At 38.9% G+C, this 27,322-nt stretch overlaps 1 protein-coding gene across 3 annotated transcripts in view; it reads left to right on the top strand.

Moving 5' to 3' along the window:
• Nucleotides 1-27,322, top strand: part of Brp (ELKS/RAB6-interacting/CAST family member bruchpilot) — a 62,292-nt gene that overhangs the window by 33,795 nt on the left and 1,175 nt on the right. The window contains exons 6-19 of one of the 3 annotated variants that reach the window (XM_070294375.1): nucleotides 7,406-7,480; nucleotides 10,384-10,395; nucleotides 13,252-13,419; nucleotides 14,932-15,099; nucleotides 18,064-18,327; nucleotides 18,687-19,073; nucleotides 20,398-20,700; nucleotides 20,851-21,003; nucleotides 21,102-21,290; nucleotides 21,562-21,701; nucleotides 21,980-24,188; nucleotides 26,079-26,336; nucleotides 26,689-26,876; nucleotides 27,185-27,239. In XM_070294375.1, coding sequence (XP_070150476.1) covers nucleotides 7,406-7,480; nucleotides 10,384-10,395; nucleotides 13,252-13,419; nucleotides 14,932-15,099; nucleotides 18,064-18,327; nucleotides 18,687-19,073; nucleotides 20,398-20,700; nucleotides 20,851-21,003; nucleotides 21,102-21,290; nucleotides 21,562-21,701; nucleotides 21,980-24,188; nucleotides 26,079-26,336; nucleotides 26,689-26,876; nucleotides 27,185-27,239 — 4,569 coding nt within the window. The remainder of the gene's footprint in view (nucleotides 1-7,405; nucleotides 7,481-10,383; nucleotides 10,396-13,251; nucleotides 13,420-14,931; nucleotides 15,100-18,063; nucleotides 18,328-18,686; nucleotides 19,074-20,397; nucleotides 20,701-20,850; nucleotides 21,004-21,101; nucleotides 21,291-21,561; nucleotides 21,702-21,979; nucleotides 24,189-26,078; nucleotides 26,337-26,688; nucleotides 26,877-27,184; nucleotides 27,240-27,322) is intronic. The other 2 variants (XM_070294385.1, XM_070294390.1) reach the window with 2 other exon arrangements.

The raw sequence follows: 27,322 nt of genomic DNA, 5'->3' as shown, positions 1-27,322 counted from the left end.
CGTCAAAAAGACTTAACGTGGCGTTGCCGATCGACGATCGTCGATCATCGCCTGTGATCAGTGTGGTGTCGATCGAATCTTAGAACAAAAAAATCGAAGAGAAAAAAGACAAATCTGAAATTAAATAGAGAACTAATTTCGAGAGAGGGAGAGGGAGAAAGGGAGAACGAAGAATGAATGTCGAGACGCGCGGATGAGGGGATATCTTGGAATTTTGATCGACGAAGAGAATCGATTGACTTTTCGATCGCATTTTTTTTTTTTTTTATTCGGAGTGACGAGAACGTCCTTATGTCAGAGAAGAAAACGAGGAAGATTGTTTTGGAAGAAGGAAGCTCGGCGATACGTCGCTTTTCTTTCGTCAACCGGGACGCTGCCGGTGCCACTTCTGCTTCCTCGAGACTGTCCCGTGAACGGAGAGATTGGTGGATAAAAATTGCGCAAAAATTGTGCCACTCGCTGTCAGCATGCATAGCGAAGAGAAATGCTTTTTCGAATTTTAGTATTTATTTATAAAGAGATGAAAATTCTAATAAAAAACCGTCAATTTATTTATAAAAAGATGAAAAATTACCGCACAAATTACCACAGAACATTTTATCGCTATTATTCTAATATAAATACGCCTATGAAATTGAGATAAAACAGATATTTTTATGTATCATTTTGTGTTACAATATTTTTCAAAATCTGCGTATGCAATATAATTATCGTATTCTTTGTGATAAATTTTTGTTGATTAAAAAAAATGAATATGTCAGGAAGAGAAGAGTGCGTAAAATGAGCAAAAATGTGCTTTTTACATTTTATGTAACAGAGATTTCCAAATGACTTTTGTTTATTTTATTAAATAAAGTTTAAATACACGACAAAGAGAAAGAGAAAGACATAGAAAAAGCATTGGACGGTATCGCTGACAGCACGCAAAACAAAACGAAATAAAATTTTGTCAACAAACTTCAAAAGAAACAACAAACACAGGGGCAGTCTCATGCGTTAGCGAAGCTGCACTCAACCATAACCACCGTAGTCACATCTCTGAACCGTACCACCGCATATTTCACATTCAAGAAAATAAAAATCAAAGAAATCAGACAACATCTCAACTACATCATCAAACAGACATAAAAATAAAGAAAGAGACACGACAGAGAAAGTCTGCGGCGCGAGAAAGAATCGACGACCTATAACCGTCTTCTCCGTTTGTTGCTTCTGTTATATCAGGAGCTCAAAGCGACGAACGAGAGCCTGAAGAGTTTGCAGACACAGCTGGAGCTCGCGTATGCCTCGACTGCGTCTTCGGGACAGCCGGTGGCCGGCGGCATAGGCGGATTCGCAGGGTCCGGCATCATCGGACTAGGTAGCGTATCGGGGGTTGCAGGTGCAGGGAGCGGCGGTACCGTCCTCGGAGGTAGCGTGGCGGTTCCAGGCGGCGTGCCCGGTAGCACCACCCTGACCGCTATCATGGAGACAAAAGACGCGCGGATAACGACCCTGGAAAAGGAGGTGCTTTTACTGGAGGCTGAGTTGCAACGTATTAAGGAGTGCGGCGGTAGACTACGGGAGCAATTGCTCAAAGCTACCGCTGTGCCGAGCAGCGGTGTACAACAGCAGCAGCAGCAGCAGCCGACCGGCCTGGGTGGTCAGCAACAGCCCGGCACGTTGGCCCTGGTCAGGGGACCGTCCATGATGACCTCGCTGGTACCGTACGGTGGCCAAGCGTCGTCCGCGCCACTAACCAGTTCGTTACTTGCCGGTTCGACAGGTGGGACCATCGGAAGCGGCGGCGGGCTGGGTATGAGCGGTGGTGTCGGGGTCGGTGGCGGTTCCTCTTGCCTGGCAGGTATTTCGTCGGGCACCACCACTGGCGTGGTCAATCCGTATACGGATCGCTACGCCACCGACCACCATCATCCCCATCAGCTGCACCATCATCAACATCACCATCATCATCATTTGCATCAGCAGCAGCAGCAGCAGCAGCAGCTGCATCAGTTGCAGCTGCAACAGCAGCAGCAGCAAATGCAACAACACTTGAAACAAATAGAGCCGGCGGCGGCGGGTGCCCTCGCGCTGCACGCTCACACCTTCAACAAGCACGACCTGAACTTCAAACGGCAAGTAAGTTTCTTCATCAACAACGTGCGCATCGAAAAGAACGACACCGTCTAGGGTGACAGCTGGGACGGCGCGGGAGGTCGAGAGTTTCTTCTCCGGTACACAGGTACACGAGGATCACGATGGCGTCGTCGTCTTCGTCTTGGTCGTCGTCGTCGTTATCTTCATCATCGTCATCGTCGTCTTCATCGTTATCATCGTCGTCGTCGTCGTCGTCGTAATCCTCGTCGGCTAGTTTCGGGAGCCATTGAAATCGGAGGACTGGATTGAAATGAGAGCAATTCGGAAACAAAATTAGAGAGAAAAATATGTTGTTTTTATCGAGGATGATTATCCAAAAGCAAGGAAAATGATCGTCTTCGGTGAAGAGGCTAAATCGTCGCGAAGAAAAGAATCGAGGTGACAGAAGGTCGAAGAGAAGGGCGGGCGTACATAATATGTAGGAAGTTTTTTCCGTTGAAGGGAGAGGAAGCCGAAGAGCTGGCGTTGATGCAAAAACGGATCGCCGAGACGGCGACTTCCGCGCGCGAGGGTCTTTCGATTTCCCTCGTCTTTTTCTCTATTACACGCGTACAAAGTTTAGGAATCTGTGAGAATTAAAACGACGACGCGATCGACGAGAATCTGATCGATCTCGAGCCACGCGCCACGACACATCCCTGACTTTAAGTAAGAGCTGCGTTTCGTAAAATTAGACTTTTAATATAATGATTAAGAAATGTGTCTGTGAGTATCATTACGCGAGTTTCTATTTCGTTAACTAAATTAAATGTTAACTAAACTCGGACATTTAACAATTATTTAATCGGTAAGACAATAAGATAATCAAATTTTTGATAAAATAACTCATTCAATCTTCTGTACATTTAAAAGTATTTTTTAAGAAATGAAATTGATCTCTTAGATCTTAAATCAATATTATTAGCATACTTAAAAGCGTTATTTATAATTAATAGTTTTTTATTTGTTACAGTTTAAATGAAATTTCAGAAATAACTTAATGACATTTTGTAGAGATTTCTCCATCTAATATTACAAACATTGCAATTTTACGAAACAGAGCCCTGTTAATAATTCATCAGCAATTGATACAAATAGTTTGAAAAGTCTTCGGAAAGAGACACTTGGTACTAATACTTGTTTTTTTTTATAAATTGCTTTCTATTTTGAATAAATCATTATATACGACGAAAAGAGGAAGGAAGAAAGAAGTTATATTTCAAAGAAAAGTAAAAAAAAAAAAGAATAAAAAATTGGAGAGCGATAATTAAACATAGCAAAGTGATAAGCGAAGAAAGAAACATTTTTCGCGAAATTATATGTATTGTGATAATATGGAACAAGTTCTATATCTAATTTCAAAATCTAAATAAAGGCTGAATATTTAGTACCAAGCCGAATACTTGCATATCTAGTATCTAAATTATAGAATATGAGACGATAGCGCGAATATTTAATCGCAAATAGAGTCTGTAGCTGTAAATAGTGGAATCGTTAGGTAGAATCTATCGCACGAACGTTCCCTAAACAACGTAACGTCCTGCTCCCAAGTATATATTGCTCTTGAGTACGGATACACAAACTCGAAAAACACATCAAGTATATGTTAATTAAAACGAATAAACTTGCAAACTTTGCAAATTACATTTTGCTTGATACGAGCGACTCAACGCGAACAAGTTATTATCTAGATGAGCGAAAATGTATTTCATCGCGTGTGATTGGCCTAGCGTTATTCCCGACGTCGCGTTATCTCCGCTGCGTCGCTAATTTTCCCGTCTTCCTTCTTAGAAGAGCTTTAGAAGAGCCATTTTAGCATGGGATTAGATTAACGTAAATAATATCGCCATAAGTGTATTCATAGTGTCGACTCGTAGAACGGGCGTTGTTTTACTTCTCACCGATTCTCGTCGACCGTGTCCGTCACACATATACACACACGCAAACACAGATACACAGATTCTTACATACATACACATACATTTTAACACGTACCTGTTTTCTTTACCTCTCGATATCCTTTTTCTCGTCACGCGACATCCCGAAACGCAGAGTTCACTATTTTTTGACTCGAATTATATTTAGACGTCGTAGGTTTACAGGGTGATTCCTAAACGATAGGATATATGGAGTGCAGGGCGTTAGATGAAACATCTCGCGATGGAAAAGTACACGCATTCGTGGACGAAATACAAGATCTTGGCAGAAACGAAATTTTTTTAATAATAATGCAGCTACCACATACCATTATCAAATCGCGAATTAAAATATAAACATGTGAACTTAAATAGAGAATCCTTAAAAAAGAAGCGAGTTTATATAAATACGTTGTAATAATATTTTATAAAAATTTTGTATTTTACGAGGCTTCTTAAATGATAATTTGAAAACTTCCTTGAAGTAACAGCTCTCAAATCAACGTATCTCTCGGGAAAATTTATTTGTACTACGCACAATATTGAGACGTAGATATTTTACGACGGCGGGATCATAATTCTGTAAGTCATAGAATAGCTACTAAACGTCAGAAATTCGCTTGAAGATTTAAATAGCTTTGCCGAAGAAATAACGGCAATCTAATAAACGTGCATGTCAGATCTGAAGACTTTACTTCCTCGGCAACGAGCTCTGTCGCGCCCGCGTAACACGTGATCATTTCCAACGCGAGGAATTTTCAGATTGTACTCCTCAAATACGCTCGGAGAATCCCTCTATTTATGTGTAACGCGATAAGTCTTCGGATGATCTCTGATCTTCCGTTCACTTCTGATAATGGTCCTCCAGATGGCAAGAGAGAAAGGCTATCCGCTTCCGCTACGCGAATAAAGTGGAACAAGACCGATGCAGTCAGACGTCCAATGGCTGTTCTTGAATATCGAGAAATCAGTTGATATCTAGATTTCTCTTCTTTATTAATATGCCTTTTTTAATTATGTTATTATATATATTTTTTTAAATAAAATTATAAAATTGTTATTAATAAATTAAATAGTATTTAATGGATTTTTTATATCTATTTTAATAGAATTTTCTTATACAAATAATGTGTTCGATGTTATACAAATTATCTAAAATAATTTTTCTATAAATATATTTTTTTATATACAAAATAATAACAATTAATTTATAATAAGCTTCTAGGTATTGCGACATTGTATCCAGAATATCTGATAAATTCGATAGAGATATTTTGGATATACAAATGTCGGGAAAAAATTGAATATTCTGAAATATTAAAAAGAAAACATGCATTGGACATCGATACTGTTAGATCAGAGAAGTATAATCGAAGAGGCGCGAGATAAGAGGGAGATTTGGTACGCGAGGATTTCGGATGAGATCCCGCGGTGAGAAAGTCAACGAGAAAGTCATATATAATTCGGTAGCTGATATATTGCAACGCGGTTAGAAAAAACCATGCGTATCTAAAATTCTTAGGCCTTAGATCGTGAGTTTACGAGAACGTTGTTGAAGATATGTCTATTATACGAATGTTGATGTTGTTTGCGGATGCGCGATGAGAAACTGAAAATAATGAAAATGGTGATTACCAGAGAAGAAGAGAGAAATTATTTGAATGGGAAGCGCAGAGAATTACGTCTATATATAAATAAATATATATATATATATACTTATACACACATACACACAAATACTTTTATCAAAAATATATATATGGTACATACACAATATGTGAAGAGATGCGTGTGCGTGTACGATGCGTGTGTAGGTAGATAGGTAAGAAAAAAAAGTCTACCTGAAGCTTCCGCCGGTATATTTTCGTAGCTCACAGCGATTTATCTAACTCTGCATCCAGCCTCCTTCCTAAACCCTTCTCTTTCTCAAACGCATCCAAATAGTATACGTGTTACGGGCTATACCTGGCTTAATTATAGACGAATAATACATTAATCGAGTCGAGTCTCTAACATCGATGATTTTCGAGATGACGCACGTTCTATTCCAAACATATCACGCTCAAAATATTCCCGCTCGCCGAGGCCGGATAGCCGAGGCCGTTCCGAGGTTGTGACAATCCTTATTTTTCTACCGTGTACTCGTATAAGATCGTAAGGCGTCGTATCGGTGAACATTCGATTATGTAACGCGAAGATCTCCGACACGCAACGTCATTTCACTTGCTCGTACGTTGGAAGCTGAACGTTGACTAATTGACACGATTAAACGCATCCTGATTGAAGCGTTTGCAAAATGTGGTTGCAATGGTCGAGCTGGGTATGACCTGACCGATCCGTTTCACGCTCCCTCCGCTCCATGAAACTCCCGTATCATCTCGAGGATGGAACCGCGACGACCGGGATCCGGGATGACGGTTTCCCCAGGGAGGGAAAGACCGATTTCTCCCTCTCTCCGACAACCCGGATATTTTCCGCCGCCTCGGCCGACGTTCCGCGATCTCACTCGTGCGAAAGACGAAACGCCGTCCTTGGGACGACTGCTTCACACGCTCGCAAGGTCAGCCTCATCTTTAAAGCTTAAACAAAACGGTCCTCTTCGGAGTTTGCGCCTCCTGGACGGGAGACGAGCGATATACGCTCTCGCGATAATGAAAACCGGCACTATAATTATGAAAATTGTTATGTCACCATACTGATGATGATAATGATAATAATAATGTGATGGAAAAAAAAACGCAAGGAGGCGAGTTTGTTTTCGCGCGTTTTCAACCTCTTGTTTCCGCTCATTTTTACGCGATTTTCTGCGGAAACTGATCCTTCTTAAGATCCTCAGCAGGTTCAAGACCCTGGCGGATGCTACGGAGGAACCACCGTGATGGATCACGCGTAAAGGAGAAGAGAGATCATTGATTTTTATTTATTTATTTCTTTGGCTGTAGATCGCAACGACACATCCATTGCAGCTCATTTCATTCTAAATCGCGGTTCTTTAGTTAAAATTTATAACGAATAATACATTATAATTGCTTAATATTACATAAAATTCTCTTCGAGAAACGTCATTTTTTTCTTAAAAAAATTTAAATTAATATATTTGTGTATTTCTAAATAATTAAATATTTTATTGACATTTATTTCAGAACATAATGTTGTGGAAAATTATGTAACTCTTATTTTAGCTAAAGCTTGGTATTGCTAATAATATCATAATTCCAAAGTTAAAAGTTTAAAGATGGAATTATGACACAAAGGCTTTGCGCGCTAATTATAGAAAATATTTTCTTTCCTTATATATTCGTCTCGGACAAAAAAATATTAAAATAAATCCATAAAAAAGTTAAATAGTGGATGTAAATTTGTTTGCGCAGGTCGAGTACTCGCGGATGAGACAACTGCATTTTGCATTCCAAACGCAAAAATCTCAACACGCAAGTCGAGTATTGGTAAAACACTTTCATCGAAAATTTATATATTTTAATTTTAATGATATCATCCAACCGATTAGATCATGTCAACGAACTTACCAGACATTCAGATTGTCTCAAATTTTTTTTTTTTCTCGACCGATCAAGAATACAATCAACAATAACGAAGATAATTTACAATCTCCCACACCATATTATCATGATAACCGTAAAAAAAAAAAAAAAAAAAAAAACCCAAATTACGTTCCTATGCTGTCTCACATCGCATTCATGTATATTCTTCACGTTTCTCATTCTTCTCTCTATCCTTTCCTTGCTCACTATAATTTCCTGTCCCATTTAAGAGAAGAACGCACCCAAATCACATCGACTCACAAGCATCAATACAATACTCGCCATACGACACCCAAAAACGATCAATCAAGGGTCAAGATCATCGCGCCACGCACTTCATATTCTTCGCCTCATCTCGTCATCTTAAAGGTCCACAAAATTCAATAGCCATAGTATTCGATCACGATAATCGATGTCACTATATGAAAGCATTATTATCATCGATAATTTTATCAGCTTTGCATCATTAGATCTGAATCACTGGATTCAGATTCGATATCGATTCTTGCACCGCCATGGAATCATTCTCTCTAATCATCGAATTCATCGGATGCTCTCATTTCTTCATAATCATCGAGTCGCAAAGTAGTTAATAAATATATATGGAAAATCATCGCGAGAATCATCGCACGAGATATAGATCGATCGATAGCTTTCATGATGATCATTATCGTCTCTCTTTGATCGTGCAACTCGCATGGGAACTTAGATCCAGCATGTTGCATGCGTCGTTAGGAGTTTACGTGGATATAATTTACATCATCGCGCAGCAGCCACTTATTCACCTCGTTATCGTCGTTATCTTTATCATCGATAATCGCCGAGGTTCCTCGTCGAGTCTCCTCGCGATATCACCCTTTCGTTAATAGAATCAAAGACCAATTATCTTAATTAATCTTGATTGAAAATTATTATTAAAAATTTTATAATCAAAATTATATATGCATTGTGAAAATATTTTATAATCCAGAATCTAAATTATAGTAAAAGATAATTGTAAGAAAATCTAGAAGATTGTATTATCACGAGAGGACCAATCGCGAGGAATTGCCGCAAGCTCATTCGTCCAGCATCGTTTTTATCGAACGATCTTGCAAACTCTCTCGGCGAGATCGCGTCATCAAGCGAGAATCGCTTCTTATCCATTCGTCATCCTTTCAATCGTCAAGGATCATCGTCGAGAAAAACGCGTCGCTTTAAGCGCAAGCGTTCGCGCAACGACCACGTGACTCGTCATCGGCAAGTATACGAAGCAAGCCCGCCGTCATCGTTTCGTATCCCCATTTCTTGAATTGTCTCTCCCGTTTCTTTTACCTTGGTGTCGTAATTAGCGAGACGCATGCCTCATTATCGATTCCCTTTTGATACACCCCCGCCGACCTCGCTCTCGAGGCGCTGTATGCATGCTGCACGCGCGAGCAGAAAATGCATCCGCCATGTAGCTCTGTCGTCCCGTTCGGATAAGACGCACGTGGACGTGCGCATAAGACATACGTGTACGTCGGGACGACGATCATCGTCCACGAACGTCGGATTACCTGTCGGGAGAGCCCGTTAATTCGGTAGCCCGTCTACAGAAGACGGAGAGGATCATTCAGTTTGTCTACGGGTCTCGTCAGAATAATTTCTTTGGTCGCGTAGAAAGATGTATTTTTTAATCTCGGCTATCTGTAACTACGATCTAGTTTGTGTCCAGACATTTCTTAGAGTCTATCTTTAAAACGTATTTTATGCATGAAATTTGAAATATATTATAATAAAAAATACATTATAAGTAATAAAAGAATTAAATATATAGTTTTTGAATTGATTTTTAAAGAAATGCAAGAAAAAGAAAGAACTTGGCGCTTATATCAAGATAACGTTAATTATTTACGAGGCAAGTGTATTTACTATTAATAAAAGATAGGCTCTACAAAAATTATTTTATAAGAATCATTTTCTCTTATTTTGCGATTACATCGTTAATTGGGGGAGATTGAACAAAATTGAAATATCAAAATAATGTCTTTGAGATAAATGACAAGTTTAACAATACGACTCGTAGATAAACAAAATGCTACCTTTTGCCCGATAGATCTTAAGGTATAACTAGCATTTAAGATAAAGTTAAGTTAACGATAAGTCAGTACTGAATGGCAGTCCCTAATTCCGCAGAATTCTTCTTACAATCGGACAGATTAATAATGAATCTTATAGTAACGAGTCATAGTTTATAGGAACGTTTCGAAAATAATAAAATATAAATTTAAGAATTTAGTGAAATGTAAATTAGTGAAACAATTAATGACAACTAATAATCTTTAATTAAGCCGTGCGTGTTAAATTATATAAATGTGTTCCAAATTTTCTAATCTTAATTATATAAATATTAGATTTGTTGATTAATTTGAAGTTGATTTTTCCTTAATTAAAATAAAACATAATATTGATAACAAAGAAGAATTTCTCGCGAAATTATATAAACTTATACAATCAAATCTTACTGTCATATCTCATGTGAATTCAAGTAAATTCTTTCAATATTTTATATAATTAAAAATTGTATGGATTATCAAGATATTTAATAAAAGATTGCAATATACAAGAAAGATATAAACTTTTTGAAAAATTTCTTCAATGCGAAATCAACTTCGAATTCGCCGAGGGATCTATCATAATAATTAAGATCGAAAATTCTGGACTCTTAAGATAGATCCTTATGGACACATAACGAGCGGAAACTTTCATCCGAAAGAGGGATAGCGGAATTGGGCAGCCTTCGTGGTGAGTGAAGCATTATTAAACGTGGTGCCCCAATATTCTAGCTTTCTGAGGAGGTAAGGAAATTCTTCACCCGCCCAAGAAGCTCTTCCGAGCCACCCTTGTTCCCCCTCCGTTTCCATCTACATGATTACCATATTACGTAACGGAGTGTCTCGATGTATACCGTAGTCACTGTACTTGTTACTCTGTATATCTCTTTCTCTGTCTCTGTCTCAAACTCTCTGTCTTTCTACTGGCGTGAATCGTTGACCGACTGTGTGTCGCAATCATTATATCTCACGCATCTCACGTAAAAACTACACATCGGTCTCTAGACAAAACCTCGATGTGGTTCCTTAGAGAAAGACCGTCACACTCCCAGACTCATCGTCAAATTCATAAGATCAATCGTCAATCCCTTGTCGGAAGAGCGAAAGGAACGAAGGACTTTCGTTCACCTCCGCTTATCATTCCAATATCGTCATGTGCGTCTGCGTGCGTGTGTGTGCGGCTTAATGACACCGTAGATAATCACGTAGACGTCATCGTCGTCGTAGCGACGAAGTCACCGATCTTCGTCACTTCGCCGATGATTTTGAAGATAGACGCGAGGTGATAATCTCGCCGTAATAAATGCCGTAATAGCTGCTGTCGATTAATCGATAGCTGGATACTAGACGGGAGCGAGCTCAATTTTTTTTTTCTCAAATGGATATATGCAGCAATGCATATTTCTCGAATAGTCTCACGTTTGAGAAAAGAAACATTGATCGCTCGTTTCTCTTCTGGTGTCTTGATTAAATGTAGTGCAAAACGCATGACAGAGGTCCTCTACTTTTATCTTGTTCATATCAGTAATTTTCGTATTTAATTAGAATCATTTATTACATTCAAAAGCGCAATTTTTTATTTTACAGGAAATAAAAAAATTATTTTGTTATACACTAGAAAAGGCTGTTATACATTCGAAAAAATTCTAAGCAACATTTGGCCAAAAAAATATTTGGCCGAAAATACGAAATATATTATTTCTTGTGAAAATAAAAATTTTAGAAGATACTATTAGAAAATAAGATTTACTTACTTAAATATTAAAATCAAAATCGAACAATCTATTCAAATTTATTATTGCATACTATTCCGAATCAATTGCCTTAAAAAAGTGTTTTTAATTTTTCAATTTTTATTATTATTTTTCAATTAAGCTGACATTTCTTTCGTTTTCGAAATTAAAACTAATATCTCTTGCAATACTATTATATTCAAAGAGGGCCTCTTTATTTAGATAGAGATTAGCTTAATTTATTAGTAGTAGCTGTTACGTATGTTACGACTCTGCTTCGAGATCGTCGCGAGATTTCGCCAACGGCGTTATGTCGCGACGAGCTCCATTCACATGGCCTGTCGACAACATCAGTGTAGAGACGAGCGTAGGTACGTACACGAAAGTAAGAGACATTGACATGACATATCCTGAACATCTGTGTACCTTCGAAAGATTATCTTTCCTGTTCCCTCCTTATGTGACATTTTGTTTCCATCATACTTCGCTCTATACACATTGTGCATATACATATATACTTATATATGAATATATATATATATATATATATATATATATATATATATATAGTTTCATGTATAAAATATGTATGTATATTTTTTACACTCTGAAGAAACACTGTTCGTGATTTTGTATCGTTTGCATCGATTACGCTGCATGCTTTGTACAAATCCTATCCGAGTACGACGACGATGTCTTTTTCCTTTTATTTCTTCTTTGTCTCTCTATTATATACCCGGGAAATTTGTGTATAATCAAGGCTACCAGTTCGGTCAATTAAGTCGATCAATTTCGACAGGTTAACTAACTTAACGATTTCGTTCTTCTTTCTAGATTATAGTTTTAGCCGTTGTAGATAGAAGTTAGTTAACCGTGATTAGCGCAAAGATATGCGAAAGAAGAGGAAAAAAAAAATTATTTTAAAATTAGAAAATGTATTAATAAATTTTTCTGTGTATGTGAGAGATTAAAGTTCAAGGAATCGAGAGCAATTCTTGAATTTAGATCTGAAACCGAAACTGGGGTGCTCGCTTACGTAGCTTCTTGTTTGACTTTATAATTAGGTCACGATTGTAATAGCTCGTACATCAATATCCTTCGTTAAGTCGATCGAGAATCAAGAAAGTCGCATAGGCAAACGAAAACTAGCGGTGGGATCGAAGCAGGATGTGTCAATGCGATTTAATTTTTAATCTACGACACGGAAACTTCTCGTCGGATCGATCCTCTCGCGCTACGTCAACGTAATTTTAATTAAAGTAATCCCGATCTTTCTCTCAAGAACAACTCGTGTCAAAGTCCAATGGCAATTAAGTAACTTCGTAGTTATATCCCGCAAGATTGTTCCCTCGGAAACCAATTTCGCGCACAATTTGGATCAGGAATATTTTAAAATATGCGCCGCGATGCAGGTACAAAAAAGTGATTATATAAAAGCAAACGAGAAAATATTTTCTATTGTGAGATTATTACGGTGTTATTTAAAAAAATTAAAAAATTAGAAACATTAAATTTTTCTAATTAGTAACAAATCTTGCGACTACTTTTCCTAATTTCTTCAATCTTTCTTGAGAATTTTCATTTTTCCGTCATCGATCGCTCCATTTCAAACCTAAACGAACCCACCGCTACGATCTTGCGTGAAGTATCGCTGTCGATAAAATATATCTGTCACCGAGCTTTTATAAGACTTTTATTATCGCCGTCGTCGTACTCGATCGCATGGCGGAGAGCCGGCAGGCAATTTTGACGCCTCCGTTGCTCGTCGCCGTCGTCGTTACACCGTCTGTTGTCGTCGTCGTCGTCGTCGCCAAGACGGTCGGGGCACAGGGACTGATCCTCTCCTGGACGACGAATCTTTTCGCAGCTGGACGAGCTTCGAACGGAGGTACAGCGACGGGACCAAGAGCTGCTGGGGATGTCGGCCAAGATGAAAACGCTGGAGGAGCAACACCAAGATTACCAGAGGCACATCGCCGTGCTCAAGGAGTCTCTCTGCGCCAAGGAGGAGCATTATAATATGCTGCAGGCCGATGTGAGTATAAGCTCAATCTTTCTAATTTTCACGTTGAAAGATAAAATTGCAAAATTATATTTTTGAATTTTATCATTCACGGAAAATAATATCAAGTTGTGAAATAGATTTTGAAAGATATACATATAAAAAATAATAATTTCTAAATCTTTTACTAAAAAAAAAAAAAAAATAGTTTTTTAAAACTATTATAAATATTTTTTGTATTATAATTATTTATATAATTGTTTATTTTGTATCTTATTTGAGGAGTTTGAGCTCTAAAGTAAATTTGCCATTATCTCATTGATCGTTTTTCTCGTAGATTTATTTTTCTATCTTCGAAGAGAACAATTCTTCAAGACTACGAAAGTTTTTAAATACATGAGAATTTACAAGGATTTTTGCCAAATGTATTTTCGGTAAACAAGTTTACCATCGATTTTATTGTTTTCTGTCACACCGATTCGAAACTAGAACGCGCCCGCAATCGATACCAAATTTTTAACCGCACCTCCGAAATTCAGACGTTTGTCGAATACATTCTCTATTACGTGAGAACAGTGAAATACTGTATCCTAATGCTATTACCTGAAAACGTACATACGAGATTGCCGTTGTAAATAAAGAAGTCGAGTCAATTTTTTCAGCTTTCACGAACCCTTATATTTTTCCTTGAGTCTTTACGAATTCTTTTAGAAAAAGTCGATAAAAGCCGGGATGAATACGGAGGTTTGAAAAATTCTGTCGATAATCTAACGTGAAGCAAAACTAGAACAAAGCTGCGAAATCGAATTTGAACGAGGTGATAAAAAAATGTTGACTCTCAAAGAATTCTCAATGTAAATTTATCTTTGTTTCCAATTCGGAAAGAGATTTTTTCATTTTTCTGCAAGATATAAGAATTTTGAATCCTTGTCTCATATTTTGTAAAATCGATATAAATTGAAATTTATGATAATTAAAATATATTTAACAATAAAAAAAATTGAAAACGATTATTTATTTCTGTTCAAATTTTACGTTGATATCATTCATCAAACATCAAACAGACTAAGATATCAAGAAAATCTCTTTCGATTAATCTCGTAAGATAAATTCGGGAGAAGAGGAAAAAGAGAAAAACATCCTAAGCCTTTGAAGAAGCCTTTCTGGGCCGAGGAAGAAACTTTTGAAAAGGCTTAAGTATAATCGGCATATGATGTCGATCAGCTATTTGACAAATCGGTCCGACGAGTCGGAAGTCAAGTTAAGGCTGCAGCAAATTACGTGTCCGGGAGAGGCCACCAACGGCGAGAGAAAGGCCAAGCCGTCGCGGAAAACTGGGTCGAGCTTCTCTCTTCTCGCCTCTCCACCCTCGACCAGGACGTCGCGGCGCTTCGCGTCGCGTCGCGTGTACGTGCGTCGTACATATTGCGCGTTGAATATTCCGGATTGGACTCGCCTAAAGACTTTCCTTCTCGCACTAAGCCCTCGGCAAAAACTGTCTTTTACTCTCAATCCTGGAAATTGAAAAATGTGCGCGTTCCGCAGGTCGAGGAGATGCGACAGCGGCTCGAGGAGAAGAACCGGATGATTGAGAAGAAAACGCAGGCGGCGATGCAGGCGCAACAGGAGCGCAATCGCATGAACACCGAGCTGACCGAGATCAAGGATCACATGGATATCAAGGATCGCAAGATCAACGTTCTGCAGCGCAAGGTGAGCTTCTTTCTCACCCTTATACCGCTTAAACTTCCCCATTGAAGTCGCAATCTTCGAAAGGCTTCGTCTATTTTCATACTGCTCTCGTCTACTTTCATCCACTTTTATCCGCTTTTCACAATACGACTATTCTCGCACGGCTATTTGTTCCCGTACTTTTATATTCATCAAGAATCCTACCACGCTTCATCGCGATTCATAACTCTCGGAACGAACGAGCATTATGCGAGAAGATTGCCGGCACGAAGTAGACAACTTTCGCGAAATGAATTTTCTTACCGTTTGGTCTTACGTCTAAAGATGCAAATGCAAAAACGGACGAGTCCGGTAAAGTGTCTTTTCTTATCACGCGAGAGCCAATTAGCGCTTAGGGAAATATTTACCTTGAGCAGATTGCAAGTCGATAGAATAATTGTTCATTATCAAAAAAAAAAAAAAACACTGCAGAAAGAGCTATAAAGATTTTTATTATCGTATATCTTTTTCTTCATTATCTCTTCTAAAACTATAGAAACCTTATCATGCTTGCAATGTGCTCTTGCATAATAGATAGTATCATCTTTGTCTGATTTTTGCATGTGAATGAAAAAGTCGGCGCTACAAACAGTAAGATTAAATAATAAAATAGCTCCGTGTGTATCATCTTAATTATCAAAAAAATTATTTGAAAAAATTATTTATTTATTTTAGAAAGCTATAATTGCTGAAAAAAATTTACATCTATAACAGCAAATATAATCCACATCATATGTTGGCGAACCTTTTTGTCTCAGTATATCAAGAGGTAAAATATAATAGATTTTGATTAAATAGATATAACAAATAACTAATATTATTTATTGTCAAAATAAGATACGAAATCTATTTTAATGTCAAAATAATTCGGAACGAAAGGGTTATAATCGACCAGAGTATATTTCGCATTCCACATAATGGAGAAACAAAATGCGCATGAGTACAAGTACGAATTCAATCAATCGCCTCGTGAATTGCAATCGGTTCTTTGAGGAAATTCCAGGGGTTGATCCGACGAGGAATGTCGTACGTGTACTGATACTAGGTAATTCAGCATCGGTATCGATCGCATGTGCGACGACCAGGATATAGTAAGCTGAGAGAACTTCGCGTATGTCCCGTCGTAAAAACAAATATTTTGCTAACGCCAAATTCTAAGCAAAATTTGAGAGTATAACTATATCTAATAATATTATTAATAATCTACATAAAAAAAGATGTGAAAAAATATTATATCAAGCAGAGAATGAAAATGGTGTATCAAAATCATGCATTATAATTAATTTTGCAATTTTAATTATTCTCAAGACGCAAAATCAATAAATTTTATAAAATTCTGTTTTATATTTTGTTGCCTATGTAATAAATGCTATAAAAAAAATATATTGCCCGTATGAAAATGATTTTGAACCTGCTTTGACAGAGCTTTCTTCGCTTTTGATTATCGCTTCATCAGCTTCATGAATTAGGGGCGCGCAACGTGTATTCATGCAAAGTACCGAGTACTAATTGTCGGGACGATTGAGAAGGAGCGAGGCGTGTATTCAATGTTAATATGTACCATTTTCCCAGTGATGTTGCAATGCTATAGAGAGAAAGAGAGAGAATGCGCATGAGTGTCGGAAATTCGGCCGTCGATTCGGATGGCATGTGATGTGCGCGCGCGCGTTTATATGTGACGTTTCTTGCAATGTTTTTGCTAGTCGATGTACAGTAATCGCGGGCGCAAATGCAGTTTGCGAGAACGTTGCGTTGCGTTTGCACTGTGCTTGCGCCCGCATGTGTTTCTCCGTCACATTTTGTTTCTGTATTAAATTCGCACCACACCTTTTTGTTGCGTTTTGTAGACGATAAAATATCATTTTTTAGAATTAAGTTTCCTTCTTATTCTTTACCGTATGCTTTCTAGAATCTTTTCTTTTACGATTGACAGCAAGAAATTAAATCCATAAAACGACAGTAGATTTATAGAAGGACGGATAGTAAACTCGTCCTGCGATTTAATATAAGTTTGCATTATGTGCTGCCATTTTTTATTAGTGAATTTATTTCTACGTGAATAGAAAATTTATGTTGTTAACGGCGATTATTTGCGATTATTTTGCGTTATGTTCTGTGCAAAAGAGAGGAGACATTATATTAATTGAAAAAAAATATAAAATATCCTAGATCCCTTCCTTTCACTCTTAATTATTTTATTATTCGATTAATAGATGATAGTAAGGCAATTATTTTATTCGATGTTATCGTATAATTTACAATATAATATCATATGCGCTTGTATGTATATAAGTTACTTTGTAATTTATATATTTCATTTATTTAATTGTCTCTTGTGTCGTCATTATTCATCGTAATCATATAATTGTACAATATTTATGTTACGTATGCTATTCACAGAATGTATTATTTGCTTTGACACGAGCACCGTATTTATTTTTACATTAGCGTGCCTGTCGTTACGATGATGTCTGACAATGAATATGATTATGTGAATAAAAGAAGACCGACGAAAGTGCGTTGGCAGGTAGGTGATGAGGTGACTTTATGTTAATTAACAACTTCATTGATATCTCATGGGACTTTATTAGCTACGTAGCGATTAACGCGTTGAATTTATGATTCGTATAAAAATTAACCCGAATTTAATTTTCTAAATGTAGTATAACCGCGATATATCAATTTGTCTTTTCACGCCTTTTTATTTTTTTTTTCACATACAAAATATATATAATATAATTAACTATACTAACATATACAAACGTAACATTAGATATACAAGTTTCCATAACGTCGAAATTTGACTTTGAAATCAAATTATTTAAATTACTAAAGGATAGAGTATCACTTGTATATACAAAGATCAAATTAACATTTTCATTCATACTAACAAATCGACTGATAAATAACTTCTCGTCTTATGACTGAGTCCGTTGTTGACTTCAGATCGAGAATTTGGAGGACCTGCTGAAGGAGAAGGATAATCAGGTCGACATGGCCAGAGCCAGACTGACGGCGATGCAGGCGCATCATTGCAGTAGCGAGGGTGCACTTAGCAGCCTTGAGGAGGCGATCGGAGATAAAGAAAAGCAAATGGCTCAATTACGCGAGCAAAGAGACCGAGCCGAGCAGGAGAAGCAGGAAGAAAGGGAATTGCATGAAAGAGAGCTCGCCGAGTATAAAATGAAGATACATACTTTGGAGTCTGAGGTGAAATTAAATGGAAAATTAAACGAAAAAAATTTTTAATAAATTTTTTCAGTTAAATCGTTTGCTCAGAAAGAAAAGACTAAATTAAGATTATGTGATGAATAAATAAAGTCAACAAGAACATTTACAAAATACGATAAAAATACAAAAGTCTTCCCTAAATTTATTTAAGCTTAATTTAATTTTTATACTGTTGTTTTGCAATATATATATATATATATATAGAATTAATCTCTTATATACCTTTGTCGCACGTTTACATTTATAACAAACTTCATAAATTATAGAAATCTAAAAAGATAATGCATTATTTAAGAGAATACATTGTCACTAACAATTGTCTACGTGTTCATCGCTAGGTCGAGAAATTGGGCGCGCGATTGGAACGAGCACAGGCGGAAAAGGACCGGCTGGAGGCGAAGCTTGAAAGTTCGCAATCCGAACTTGGCAAGAGCAAGGCCGAGCTGGACAAGGCCGCGTCCGAGGTCGGACGCAGCGGCGCGGACTGGGAGGCTGCGAAGCAGCGATTAGCCAGGTTGGAACTCGAGAACGAGAGGCTGCGGCATGATATGGAACGATCGCAGGGATACGGCAGGGGCACATTGAATTCGTCCCAGGAAATGGAGCGCATTCAGGAACGGGCTGACAAAGCAGCCGCCGAATTAAGGAGAGCTCAGGCGGAGCTGAGGGTAACGCAAGCGGACAACGAGAGAGCGCGTGCCGAGGCCGCGACTTTGCAAGAGAAGGTAATTTTTTTTTTATTTTTTTTATTTTATTATCATAATACTTGTCTTTATAATATGATATATGAATTTTTATATTAAATAAATATTTGAAATATACGTCTCTTGCGTCACCAATAAATGTATTAAAAATTAAAAAATTTTGCGGTTTTTTTACGAAGGCTGCTAAGTTTAGTTCGTCATAATTTATTAAAAGTACTTTCCATACTTTTCATCAAGGCTATATTTTGCTACATTTTAACATCGTTGATCCATACATTACCAAGATAAACTGATATATTACGTTCTAGTAAGAATTGTTATTTACGGGAATATGAAAATATCACTCGTCCTGAAAATCGCGAAAGAGACGAAGCTCTCTTTCGAAACATTTCAATCTAGCAAAAGCCTGAAATATCTCGATTTCTGGCGTTTCCCTTGCGCTATTTATATGCCAATTACAACGCTTATCGATTGTTCGGCACAGAAGTAAACTGAACTACTTTGCTGGAGCACGCGTCGTCACACCGTGGTCTATTAATGGACGACTAAAGGTTCGCTTTGGACCACGACGCGGCAGTTCCATTTCGACGAGCATTTTCCTCGAGAACCTAGTCCGTATCGGTCGCGTATTTGCAGTCGATTTTAATCGCTGTTTGATTCGAACACGTTCCTTAATCTATCTATCTCAAAATTTTCCCTCGTTCTTCTTTTCTTCGCTGTGCTATCTTCATCCTTCCAATAGAATCCAATTTCCAATCACGCCTCTGAGCTGCAACCGATAGCAGAGTAACGATTCCGCCGCTTAAGTGACTGGAAAATTGCTCGCGCGCATTACCATATCACTCGCTTGGAACATGGAAGGAACACGGTTAAACGGCGTCCTTAAATTCACATTTTGCTCGGCTTGCCGTTGAGTTTGCCGCGCGATTCTTACGCGTCAAGATACCAGTTAATGACGGGGAGTAAAAAGTGTTACAAGAATGGATAATGTAAATCTTTTTAAAAGTGGAAAGTCAGTCTCGTGTTTCAAATAATTTCTTCGTAATCGAGGAACTCTCCACCGCCATTTAAAGAGTATAAAAAAGACACATTTCTATCAACAATGTTAGAAGTACGCATAAATTTTCACATTAAAGAAATGTGATTGTTTTCCTTTTTATGTAATTTTTTATAGATTAAAAATTCTTAAACAAATTACAAAATTTAAAAATTTTTAAGAGTATCGAATACACGCACGCATGATTAATTCGCGGAAAAGCATTCAAATTTGCTCGAAGACTGCTTTCCTGTGATTAAATATGCGAAGCGAAAAGCGTCAGCAAAATTTTCCTTTTCATCGTTCAAGGTGGAGAAAAGTCAAGGCGAGGTGTACAGGCTCAAGGCTAGGCTGGAGAACGCTCAAGGGGAACAGGAGAGTCTGCGGGAAGAATACGATCGAGCACAAGCATCTGTGGCTCGTCTTCACGCCGAAAGGGACAAGGCAATTGGCGAGCTCGAAAAGTCGCAAGAGGAGCTCGAACGTACACAGGCCACCTTAGGCAAGGCACAACTTCAGCAGGACAAGTTACAAAATCTTTTGGATAAGACGCAGAGCGAGGTTGATACGCTGCAGGAAAAGCTCGATAAGACGCAGACGGAAATTCGTAGAGTAAGTAATTTCGAATAAATCAAAAATAATTTATCATTTTATTTCATCTTTAATCCTATATATATATCAAAAGATTGTTAACACTTTTATTAAATTATGTATATATTTTATTTATTGATTTAATTACTTACGATGAAATAATTATTATAGATGCAAATGGAGAGAGAGAAACAGAACTACGACTTCGAGAATCTGCAGAGTCAGCTTGATAAGGCGTTAGGACAGTCGACGAGGATGCAGAAAGAGCGAGAAGCGATTCAACTCGAGGTCGATCGATTACAGGACAAATACGAGAAGGCTCAAGTGAGTACAATAATTCAAAAATATAATTAACTATAAGAATTATATTTATAAATCGACCGTCAATAATAATTTAATTCGTGTCATGATCGTTTCTTCAGATCATAATGCAACGGCTGCAGAAGGAGAGGGACAGCTTCCAGGAGGAGATGGAGAAGATGCACGAGAGGATAGAACTGCAGCAGAATCAGATTGGCAAGATGCAACGTGAGAAGGAGAACATACTGTCGGAACTCGATTTGGTCAAGGAGAGATGGGAGAAGGCGCACAACACTCATCAAAAATTGACGGTGAGAATAATTAATTTCTTCCTATTCTTGTTATAGTACTGCATTATCTTTTTATATCTCTTAGTCTCTTTATTTATAATGTCTTAAGAAACATATATATATGTTTCTATATTACTATTTAGTTTCTATAATAAAGCATGTTTCGCTTTATGGACTAATGTAGATATAATATCATTTTGCAAAAAAAAAAAAAAAAAAAAAAAACAACTTACGATAAAAGAAAAAAATAAAATTAATAATTTTTTTTTCTCGGAATTGTGCGGTGAAACAGTTGGAGCGAGATGACGCTCTGACTGAAATCCAGATCTTAAAGGAGAAACTGGAGAAAGCTCAATACACTCTGAATAAAGCTCACGAGGAACGGGAGAACACCACAAAGGAATTCGAGAAGATGCTGGAGAAATATGATAGGTAATACGTCTAGCGGGTATCTGCATCGGAAGGATTCAATCGTTTCGAGTATATCCCGACGAGTGTTACATTCAGTAAACGTAGCGATATCTTAACGTTTTATTTGATTCAATATTATCATACAAAAAGAAATATTTAAAAAAATATTCCAAATAATTTTATGCACACATTTTAATTTTATACATGATAGAATTTTCGCAAATGTAGAAAATTAAGTAGATCGTAACGAAAAAGGCAGAGGCTATTCCGAGGCTAAATATCTCACGGCGATGTGATAGGGGACAGAGCGAGGTGTACCGTCTGCAGAACCGCATCGACGTGATGGAGGCGGACAAGGACCGGCTGGAACTGGAGGCGGAAAAGCAGCAGATGCTGGCGGCCAAGTCGCGCGAGGAGGCACGCAAGGCTCAGGAGGAACTGACCCGGGTGCAGGAGATGTACGATCGCGCGGCTCTACAGCTCGGCCGCACCAAGGAGCACGAGGAGAAGTCGAAGGAGAGCATCGATCGGCTTAGCGTCGATCTGGAGATGGTGCGCGAGCGTTACGAGAAGTCGCAGATCGAGCTACGACGCTTGCAGAACGAGCGTGAGAAGGTGGTGGGCGACAACGAGCGCATCAGCTTCGAGCTGGAGCGCGCGCATTCGCAGCTCAACAAGGCGCAGGCGGCCACGGAGAAGACGCAGGAGGAGCTCGCGCGTATGCAGTTAGAGATCGAAAAAATGTACGAGAAGCACGATCGTCAGCAGGCTGAGGTAAGAAAGGCGCAGGCCGAGGCGGAACGACTGCGTACCGAAGCGGAGAGCGCTCGTGAGGAGTGCGAGAGGTACGCGACCCGTTTCGGCAAGTACCAGGAGAACCAGGAGCGGCAGAAGGAAGAGCACGAGTGGGCGAAGCTGGAGGTGGAACGACTACGTGACCGTCTGGAGAAGGCGCTGGCGGAGCTCGAGCGCGCACGGAAGGCCGAACAGGACGCCTCGAGGCTGCGCGCCGATCTGGAGCGTGCGGAGGGCGTACGAGGTAAATACCAGTACGAGCAGGAAAAGTGGCAAAGCGAAGGTAGTAGGCTACAGCAGGAGGTGAACAAGCTGCGCGAGCGGCTAGACAGCCGCGAGGCCGAGCTGAAGAGAACACAGTCGAGCAATGCCGAGCTCGAGACGAAGCTGCACGAGACGCAGCTTCAACTCGAGCGGGCGCGCGACGAAACTGGCAAGGCTTCGGCGCAGCAGGAGCGTAATCGCTCGGAGATCGAGCGCGCGAGGATCGAGGCCGAGAAGATACGTGATCGGCACGACAAGATAAAATCGCGGGCGGAGGCTCTCGAAGCGGATAATGAGAAATTGCGCGTTGAGATCATACGGCTGGAGCGGCTGATGCAAACCGAGGGTAAGACAAGATCAGAGAGCGCGAGCATCGAGGTAGAACGTCTGCGCGCTAGCCTGGACAAGGCTATAGTGGCACGCGATCAAGTCGAACTAGAGGCCGGTAGACTAGCGAAGGAACTTGAGAAGGCGCATCTACAGACCACCAAATATCAGGAAGCCGCCGAAACTACTAAGAAGGAACTTGAACGTCTCGCTGCGGATGTTCAGCTACTGCGGGAGGAACGCGAGGCATTACGCCAAGAACTGCGTCGCGTGCAACAACAGCAGCAGCAGCAGATTGCTGGAAACGAAGAGTTCGCCCGACTCCAGTACGAACTGCAGTTGGCGCAGCGCGAGCGCGACAAGATGGCAGCGATCCTGGAGAATCGGGAGAAGCATTCGGAAAAGTTGAAGGAGAAGCTAGAAGCGGACGCGAAGCAGCTGCAGGTTGAGCGCGATCAGTTAGTGATACAGCTGGAGAAATCGCAGGAGATGTTGGTGAACTTCCAGCAGGAGTTGAGCGCGAACGAGGCCGAGCTCGAGCGTCAGCGCGAGGAGGCCCGTCGTCTTCAGCAACGGGCCCAAGCGCAGACGCCCGATCGCACTGCCAAGGAAGCGCTCGATGCACAGATGCGCGAAGTACAGCGATTGCAGCAACAAGTGCAGAGCGTTCAACAGGCGCAGCAGAAAGAACGACAACGTGCCGAGCAGGCGGAAAAGCGAGTACAAGAATTGCAGAAGCAGTTGGCGTCGCGCGGGGCCGAGACGACGCAGTCCGACGTGGCCCAGCTTGAACAGTGGCGGAAACTCTGCGAGACGGAACGGCAGCGAGCGGACACGGCTGAGCGCGAGGCCAGCGAGCTACAGAAGCGGATACAGGCGACGGAGCGGCAGCTGCACGCGCATCAGCAGCAGATCCAACAGATGCAGGTCACCATGCAACAACAGCAGCAGCAGCTCCAACAGCAGCAACAGCAGCAGCCTTCGCAGCAGAACGGCCAGGAGGTTACCAGGCTGAAGAAGGAGTTGGAACGCGCGCGCGAGGAGATTAAGCAGGCGACAGTGGAACGCGAGCGGTTCCAGGCGCAGCTCGAGATGCTGTGTCAGGAACTGGAGAAGAATCAGGTTAGCGGCCGCAGCAGTGCCGATCTCACGCCGCGCTCGCTCGCGCTGCTGATGATAGTCCACGTCACTCGCCATCCACACCATTACCATAAGCACCATCACTATCTCCATCAGTACCTGAACCATCATCACCACTATCCCGCGCATTCCGCCCGCATTCTGTAAAAAAAAAAGATCACCCCGATGCAATCGAGTCAATCGTTTCGTCGAAAGAGCGAAGAGAAAAACGTCTCGCTTCTTCTCTTTTTTCTTCCCTCTCTTCTCCGAAGACAGACACGCCTGATGGACTTTCACACACGTTGACAGAAAAAATATATTTATATATATATACATATAATAAACAGATATATATGTGTGTAAATATATGCGTAACTCATACGTTGAGAGACAACCGGATATGCTGCACTATGCACCATTCACGCGTGCGCATCTCTTTTATCTTACATTATTGACAACGATATCGCAGCACAGCGCAACGTCCCTTCGCTAAGGAGTTCGTCGATTCTTGTTCCAATTTTTCCTTTCACGATTCCTCTCTTCTCGAAAAGACTATTCCTTTCTTCCAAGCACTGCTATTTGTCGCTCATTGCTATCGAAATATGTTCGAAGTTTTTATTGTTATGATTATATTATTCTCTTTGTTGTTACGTCATTGTTATTGTTATTGTCATTATTATTCTCTCGGTAATACATTATTATTATTATTATTAACTATTATTATCATTATGGTTGTATTTTTGGTTGCCCGCACCGGCATTGTAATTATTATTCTTATATTATCATATTGTTGAAGAAAGCGAGCGCGTGAGAAAATGAAAAATATAGATGATAGAAATATAATATAAAAAGAAATTGATAAGATTGAATGAAAAGAAATTTAAGTAATACAATTTTTAATTAAAAATTAAAGTAAATAAAAGTACTGATTATTACCCGCTCGCTTTTTCTCAATTATTATTATTACTATATTTAATCATATTACTATTACTGCTGTGTTTATGTCGCGTATTTAATATGACAGCAAAAAGTAATCGTGAATACTTTTATGTTGGATAGCATGCACTGCATCGATGAGATGGGGAAATATCGCTTCACTTTCGAGATTTTTTCGTCGAACTCTTAAATTTTTATACATAGATATTTTTCATGCAAGAAATTAATGTAACGGTGTCAGCAACGGTATTTTAAAGTAAATTAATTTTAACGATGAACGGTATCCTCCTCTCTCTGATCGGTGCACATTTTGGGCATTTTTGCTCATGTAAATATATCTCTCATCGTAGATATACATTATCTTATATTCGCCACGTTTTTTATCACGATATATCTCTGTGTATGTACATCTTGCTGTAATCATTAGATATGGAAGAGTTTCTGTGTGTAACGTCGCGTTTGATTCGTTTTATTATTATTATTATTATTGTTATTATTATAATTTATCTATCATGCATTCATAATTTTATCACATCGATCATTTGGCCGGCAGAACACAACACTCTCGATTTTCTCTAAAAATTTACTTTCTTATCTTACATCTTTACAATAATGTAAAATACGAATTATTTGGCAAAAATGAAGTATTGATGAATTCTGCGAAAGCGAGAAGATCGAGGGTTGACGATAGCCTTTTGGGATCCAATTGCACTTTGGAAATTGAAATTTACGCATAAACGAGATATCTATAGAAAAGCACGTTAAGCCAAAGTGCAAGTAGACGATCGTCGATTTTTCATTTTGGAATGGTCATTATCATTACGGCACACATCAGCTTCTCTTTCTCTCTTATCTCGCAATTGATTTTCTGCTAAATAAAAGAAATAAAAAAGAATAAAACGTGCATGCGACAAAAACGCGAGGAGTACGCTACAGTCGATCTCTTCATAAATGCAGGTGGACTTGCACGAGGCGAACAAGAAACTTCAAGCTGGCGCCGCGAAAGCTGGCGCCGATACTATCCAAGAGAGGAAACAGATGGAGGAACAAAAACGACAATTGGAAGAGCAGAGAAGACAGATGGAGGAACGGGCAAAGTTCATAGATCAGAAAGCTAGAACAACGGAGGAGAAGGAGAGGATGCTCCAGAGTCTCGACCAGGATCTGAAGAAGAGAAAGGCAAGAATGGACCAACTGGAGCAGCAACTACAGAAGGTGATTGCATTCTTGTCACAGCATTTTAGTTCTAACATAGTTATATATGTGATTATTTTAATAATTTTTAATAATTTTCGAATAGTTTTGGAATAAAATTCACAAAAGTTAATAGCACAAAAATGATAATGTAAATTATAACACAAAATGTTTTCAGATTTGAGAAAATATGGAATTCAAGTGTTAATAAATAAGTGTTTTAATAAATTTTTATTAATATATATAATTATTACTATAATAATGTAGATTTTTCAGATAAAATTTAATAAAATTTCTTATGAACTTTCTTATGATTTATCTTATTCTTAGACAGTTTCTTTCTAACGCAATAAGTTTGCTTTGACATGCATAGAGTGGTGGAGCACCAGACAAAAGATTAGCGGAAATGCAAAAGGCTTTAGAAGCTGCCGAGAAGGAATTGGAAAAGGCGAAGGAAGAATCGAGCAGAAGCTCTGCCGAAACCGAAAGGCTACTGCAGCTTGTGCAGATGACTCAGGAGGAACAAAACTCCAAGGAGAAACAGATCAGAGATCTTCAAGAGTGAGTGCTATCTGAAATATGATAATGCGATACAAATATGTTTCGTATAATTATTATTTACCGTACTAATATTTTACTTTTAAACATACCAATATAGTGCAAACATAAAACAATAACAATATATTTTAAAATACACGATTTTATGATTTTCCTCATTAAGATATGCTTATATTTAACGTATAATATACTTATAAAAGAGAGATATGCATTATATGAACTTTTTATTAATTTAAATGATATTTATCTCAAGAGAAAAAATAATAATTTTATGTCTCACATTATTAACACTCTTGATTTTTCTATTGCAGTGCACTCAAAACCGCACAAGCCAAATTGAAACAAGCTACAACTGCACAGCAAGAGGTCAGTATATCTTATATTTATTTGTTCAATAATATATGATAAAAAATATATAAATTAATTATAATTTACATATTATAATCTAT

This window comes from Polyergus mexicanus, unplaced genomic scaffold (genome assembly GCF_030449975.1).
Source record: "Polyergus mexicanus isolate NDT 795.1 unplaced genomic scaffold, iyPolMexi1.0 SCAF_1, whole genome shotgun sequence".
In the NCBI taxonomy this organism is placed as follows: Eukaryota; Metazoa; Arthropoda; class Insecta; order Hymenoptera; family Formicidae; genus Polyergus; species Polyergus mexicanus.
This window is presented reverse-complemented; position numbering and strand designations above follow the sequence as displayed.